This window comes from Caenorhabditis briggsae (genome assembly GCF_000004555.2).
Source record: "Caenorhabditis briggsae complete genome, chrX, whole genome shotgun sequence".
NCBI classification, from domain to species: Eukaryota; Metazoa; Nematoda; class Chromadorea; order Rhabditida; family Rhabditidae; genus Caenorhabditis; species Caenorhabditis briggsae.
Window position 1 is genome coordinate 11,416,919 of NC_013491.2, and position 6,516 is coordinate 11,423,434.

A 6,516-nucleotide genomic window follows, 5' to 3' on the forward strand; every position below is an offset into this window, starting at 1 on the left:
TCATTTCACAATTCATATTCGATTTTCAGAAGCAATGTTGGGTGTCCCGTTCATCGACCGGTGGCTCTCCAATACATTCAAAGCCAAGACTTTCGACGATGCCGTGGATCGTCTCAGTTATGTCACCACCGCCACTCTCCTCGCCTTTTTCTCCATCATGGTCTCCTGCAAACAGTAAGTTTGAGCCCCAAACTTCGGGGAACATATCTACAGATACCGTACCTTGCGGGGGTTTCCTTTGCCAAAAACTAATTTCCGTTTGGACAGAAAGAGCAAGCTCTTTTACGGTTCAATTGCGCCGAGAACCAAGTGCTCTAGGATAGACTAAGCGGGGTGTTTGTGTTTGCACATCTTTGATTTCGATATCGCGGTGGTAGGAAGGAAGTGTGCTAGGATCACTGTATGAATAAATTATTTTGGAAACGCGCATGTACGTGTGAACGTGGTGTCATTGATAGATCGGAAAGACAGGGGGTTTCTGTCATATGGGCTTTCGTCAGATGAGCTAATGCCCCCCTTGGAACAGACGTTGGAGTAACAATAATAAACAATATTCTCTTTACAGATACGTAGGATCAGCCATTCAATGTTGGATGCCAATGGAATTTAAGGGCGGTTGGGAGCAATACGCAGAAGACTACTGCTTCATCCAGAATACATTCTTCATTCCGGAACGCTCCGAGATTCCCGGCGACGTTGAGGACCGACAAAAAGCCGAAATCGGTTACTACCAGTGGGTACCGATCGTTCTTGCCATCCAAGCGTTCATGTTCTACCTACCATCGTGGATCTGGTCGTCTCTCTACAAGCAATGCGGATTGGATTTCCCATCTGTGATCAGCGAGGCCGAAGCTCTTCGTTCCAGTGACTCTGAGACTCGAAAGAAGGGAATCAACAAATTGGTCGGATTCATTGAAGACATTCTGGAGACTCGTTCCAAAAACGAATACGGTCGTTTCTATTGCTACCGCTTCGGAAAAGGACTCGGCTCGATGACTTCATTGCTCTACATCTGCATCAAGCTTATGTACCTTGGCAACGTCCTCATCCAATTCATCATCCTTAACAAGTTCCTTGGAAACGAGACCTTCCTCTGGGGATTCCACACTTTTGCCGACTTGTATGCTGGACGTGAATGGCAGGATTCTGGAGTGTTCCCACGTGTCACACTTTGCGATTTCTCGGTACGAAAGCTTGCCAACGTTCACCGCTACACTGTCCAATGCGTACTCATGATCAATATGTTCAACGAAAAGATTTACTTGTTCATTTGGTTCTGGTTCGTCTTCGTTCTGATCACCACCTTGATCAACACCATCTGCACAATCTGGAGACTAAGCATCGACAGCTCTCGCCACAACTACATCAGATCCCTGCTCAGCGGGCCACTCCACAACTTCAAGGATGAGTCGTCTCGCATTCCAATCGGAAAGTTCGCCAACCACGGACTCAAACAAGACGGTGTCCTTCTGATGCGCTTCATTGATGATCATGCCGGAGCAATGGTGACTAAGGAAATCTGCCAGAGCTTGTTTGCCAACTACCTCCAAAACGTGAGTTTCTTTTGTCTAACCTATAACCGTTTCGAACACCAACCAAGCTTTCAGGATCCGTATGCCCGCCCTGTCCACCACGGTCACTCCACCAAATCAACATCGCCAGGTATCGAGGAGGGTCCCCATGAGCATCTCTACACCCCAGAGAAGATGGGACTGATGGTTCCAGACTATCCAATCAAACACTCGTGAATCGTTTAACCCCACCCCCTAATCCCTTTCAACAACAAATCCAATTCTCAAAACACTACCTTCGAATCTCACTTTTTGTTTTTCACACACCTCTCTGACCCCTATTGTGTCAAAATCTTTCCTAACTGTTTGTTCACGTTGGCAACCAACGACAATCTTGTAATCCACTCAGTAAACTACCTTGTCATTCAACAGATCTATTATAGAACCTGTCTCGACTTTTTCATGTCATATTTGACCAACACTTTCATCCGAACCCTCAAAACTGTTTTATAGTTCATTAACAAATTTATTTCTATCATCGATATCTTAGCTATTCACCCCTCGACATTTTCAAATCTTGTTATCAAACATTACGAGTCTACGTATGTAACAATAAAACTTTTTGAGAGCAGAACAATGATTTATTGAAAAAGAGCAGATATTTTCTAGAAAATAGGATATTTCGAAATGAAAGGAATACAATTATTTAGAATGAAAAACTCAAGGCTGACGGAAGGTTCTGCAGATTCCAGTGTTGGAATCGCATTGCGTTCCAGCTGGACAGTTGGCGCATTGGATGAGAACAGGCCCATTAAAAGCTTGGCGGAAGTTACGACAGATTCCTAAAATTCAATAAATCTCTGTAAAAGATAAACATCGCAGCTTTCAAATTGTTAAACCAAATTTTTTCTGTGAAAGATCTTCGGAGTCCTATAGAAGAAGTCCAGAATTTACCAAACTTTTCAAAAACTTCAGATTATACTGAATAAAATCAAAGTTTAGTTTTAGTATTCGTCAACATTTATTTGAAAATCCAACGAAGCAACTTTTTTCAAGACTGTATTTTTCAAGACTTATGAGAGAGAAAATACCACAGTTTCGCGGTCCGTTTTTTGAGTGATATGTTTCAATGAGATTCTGTTACTTTTTCTAATGATATCTGACCGATCATAAATACACAATTGCATAAATTTTTGAAACTTAGAATCGAAAAATAAAAATTTAGAATTTTCCAAAACAATGAATTTCTGTAGTCTTAACTTTCAAATTCTAAAATTTCTGCATTTTAAATTAAATTTTTTGAAAATAAGTCATCGAATAAGAGAAGCCCACTCTTCAATTTAAGCCCACCTTTAAGAAAAGCTCACCCTGAAAAAGAAGCCCATAGGCTTTTATTGTAGGAAATACGGTAACTTGCCATAATGAAAAATTTATCGATTTTGAGTTTCTCGGAGAAAAAAAGTATCTTTTGAAATCAACAACACTGCTTTTCAAACTGTCAATTAAGTCTATATAATTCATTTTCTAGGCAAAATATCAAAATGTGTTCAACTAAAAACATGTTCACAAAAAATCACCAATTTTTGTCAGTCGATAATTTTTTCGTATCTTTCACAAGATCCGAAATAAAAATGTGATGTTATGGGACTCATTCTATTAGAGTGACTGATTATACGACTGATGGCAATTAGCTAAAGCATTAGAAAAAGTTTGAAACCTATTTGCCAAAAAATTCATATGTGAACAATTTTTTTCTAATATCTAATACAAGAAAACAGTTTACCGGGAAAAACTATTGCTGTATACCGAAATTAGCTATTTTCCGATAATTCGTTTTCTAGAAAACTGTTTTTGTTTATGTGCATTCGACAAGATATAAGAACTGGCTGAAAACGGTGTTAATTTTAAGAAATTGTCTCTTTTCATGTTAACTATGCAAAATTTGAAATTTTCAAAGGTATGAAAAATGTTGGGATAATTTTTAAGTAAAAAAATTAGACCATTTTTTACTTAGTAAGTCAAACTGAGTTTTTTTTCTGTTGTCAGACACCCGTAATCAATACTTACCTGTATTAGTATCACAGAAAGCTGGTGGAGTACACACTGGATTGCAAGTCATCTGACTTCCAACATAAATCGCCAGTAGCACCATCAAGAAAATAGTAGGCAACAATTTAAACATGTCAAGTGACAAAATGGAAAACTGACAAAAATGTGTTGTTAGTGTGTAAGTTTTGTACTGAACGTTTCGTCTGTTTGCGCTTAAGACTGTTTACTGCTGCAAATATTGAATTTTCCAGTTGTAATACTAGTTGCGCACCTTTCCTTCTCTATACAATGGCTCAAATAGTCAATGATGTCTTATTGTGTTCGTCAATCGATGTTTGATTCAAATCACTTTATTCAACAAAAACGTCATCAGGTGTCATCAGAATCAGAACATACAATAAAAGAACATCAATCAAGGAATACAATTTTCAAAGAAGACTCAAATACAAGACCTCTCACAAAGTCTTCTACTTGGAATGTAACAGTTGGTGAGAAATAACTGTTTCTACTAAAAATGGGAGTAATAAAATGAAACAAATATTGTTTAGCATCATTATGATGTAGCCATCACTATGATGTACCAAATGCTATGTTTACCAGTAAGGAGCAGAACTCGAATTGGACCTCATCTGTGATGATTTGCAATCCGGAGTTTCTAATGCCAGTTTGGAAACAAAGCCTACCTAAACAATGGAAGTCATGATGTCTAGAAGAACTTAGATCTCAATAATCGGTACTTCCTCAAGCTCTCAAGACACGAAAAACTTCCATGTTTTGGGCTAAACCCGACTATATTGAAGGGAGATTAGAATAGGAACCTGTACTAAAAAGATCTGGAGCAGCCAGAGGCGGTTTGGTTTTTCCAATACCAAATAAAATGAGGGTGTGAGAAAAATAAAATATGAGGTAATACACGACCAGCGTGGTTGGGAGGTGAGAGGGGGAGTATATGAGGGGTGCAAAATATCTATGGAATGAAAAATAAGTGAATGAGGCGCTAAATAATATACAAAAAATACGTGAGGTGTGGGAAAAAATGAGTATAGGAGTGAGGGTAGTTACAAAAGAGGTGACGGCAAAAGGCGAGGTAATACAAAAAAAAGTAGTAGCTCAATTCTGAGAAGAACCGACTACTGTGAGGTACTTTGTACAGTTCCTTGGAAGGAAGGTCCACAGAGCTAAGGTAGAGAGCTAGGCAGCAAAGGTAGGGGTGAGAAATATTTTTGGAGTTTTTCAAAATTTTTTACTAACCGGTTAACTAAGGCCAAATAAATAGATTAATGTACAGTTGGCACTGTACTGCCCGTATGAAATTGCTAATTCTTCACCAGGAAGATCTTTTTGGTCCGTGATAGCGCGCAGCGCCAGCTGACGAGTAGAAGAGGTGAAGAGAAAGAGCGAGTAGATGAAGCTTGATTGAATTCTGATTTCTTGACAATGTTCTGATGACTGTGTCACTGATGACTGATGACTGTTGACGACGAGTTGTTAGATGCAGCAATTTGAATCTTTTTTTTTGAAAGGATTATCTGAAAAAAATTCAGAATGAAAAAAGTGAAATAAGCTATTGATTTAAAACTCACATGATTTTCCTATGATTGCAGCTTGTGCATTCAAACCGACATTTCGTAACCGAGACGAGTCGGGTGCCCAAGAAGAGTGTCTGAAAAAAACAGATGATTTGGATTGAAACAATAATTTTATTATAATAAGAGCAGATTTTTTGGTAAAACCTGAAATGAGGAATTTTCCAATTACAATTTTCTTCCAATATCAATCATCTGAAAAGGATATAGAAACACCTAACAGATTAATGTTCGAGTACGCAAGCTCCTTTTCAAAAAAGGAAATGAGATGAGACTACGGTAGCCATTCATCCATCTCGGAAAGATAGCGTGAAGAAATGAAATAAGATTTTTGGGTATCCTTTTAGTAGCGCTTTCCAAGATTTATGACCTTCTTTCTTTTCAGACCTCATTTATGAGAGAAAATAAAATAAAAAAAAACTACGATAGCTTTTCTTTCTGAGTTCCTTTTTGTGAGGATTTAATTTGGTTTATGTAAATAAAAAGGGGCGTGCCACAGTGATCGGCTTTTATTAAGTTGCCTTTTGCTAAGAGTTTGAAAATAAGTGATTATAATAATCTGGAACAACATCAGATCCATTCAGAAATACTAGATTAAAAGTTCTGTGATAACAAAATACCATAAGTGCACTTTTAGATCAATTATCTCAATTCCTTTTAAACATATCAATAATTTGCAACTGATAATTAATTATCATAATATCACAAATATTTTACAGTTTGATATATTTTTGATATCTCTCATAAAAACCGAGACAATTGAGCTGAAAGTTAAAGAATTTGGTAGGTTTTTATTAGGCATACGGTATTTCGGAGGAGTTCTCTATCGGTAATATCAAAATTTTTGGAATTTATCAAAGTTGTAAATAAGAGTTCATACATTGAACTCGAGAATTTTCGCAGTGCTCAATCTACTTTGAAACTCCCACGAAACATTTCCACAGTTCCCACAACTGATCACTTTCCCAATAATTATGGCCTGTTTCTTTTTGATCAGCTCACACAGTTAATCATTCGCCATTCATACTTTGAATTGGTTTTATTTGATGTCTTTCTCTCTCCTGTATTATCTGCCTCACAAGCTCTTGAAAATGAGCGCTCATAATCAATGAGTACCGTATCCCCAAAACCCATACGATGTCTTTTCTTGCTGAGAAGAACTTCTAAAATAAAACTGTATCATAAATTTCCGATTGAAACATAAAAAAGAGAAAGAAATGTTTCGGAATCATCGCCCACTCACTTTTTCAAACTCCAGAAATATTTCGATCCTACATGTAATAAATTTCCCAGCAATTTACAGTGGCGAGAAGTGGTGAGGAGAATTTTTTCGAACATTCATATTTGTTCAAAATTTCTCAATTGACTTG

The 6,516-nt window shown here is 37.5% G+C and overlaps 3 protein-coding genes across 3 annotated transcripts in view; 1 reads left to right on the plus strand and 2 right to left on the minus strand.

Moving 5' to 3' along the window:
- Positions 1 to 34: 34 nt before the first annotated feature.
- On the plus strand, positions 35 to 1,748 carry Cbr-inx-3.2 (the record flags this gene model as incomplete). The annotated part of the gene is made up of 3 exons (XM_002644749.1): positions 35 to 174; positions 566 to 1,553; positions 1,608 to 1,748. 3 exons carry the CDS (start codon positions 35 to 37, stop codon positions 1,746 to 1,748), a joined length of 1,269 nt encoding a protein of 422 aa, XP_002644795.1.
- A 1,819-nt stretch (positions 1,749 to 3,567) lies between these two features.
- On the minus strand, positions 3,568 to 3,663 carry CBG14812 (the record flags this gene model as incomplete). Its single annotated transcript, XM_002644750.2, has 1 exon — positions 3,568 to 3,663. The coding sequence occupies one exon, from the start codon at positions 3,661 to 3,663 to the stop codon at positions 3,568 to 3,570; it is 96 nt and encodes a 31-aa protein (XP_002644796.2).
- A 1,476-nt stretch (positions 3,664 to 5,139) lies between these two features.
- CBG27753 overlaps positions 5,140 to 6,516 on the minus strand; it is a gene marked incomplete at both ends in the record, with an annotated part of 1,666 nt that continues 289 nt past the window's right edge. Inside the window, one exon of the mRNA XM_045239787.1 lies at positions 5,140 to 5,223. Coding sequence (XP_045099592.1) covers positions 5,140 to 5,223 — 84 coding nt within the window. The remainder of the gene's footprint in view (positions 5,224 to 6,516) is intronic.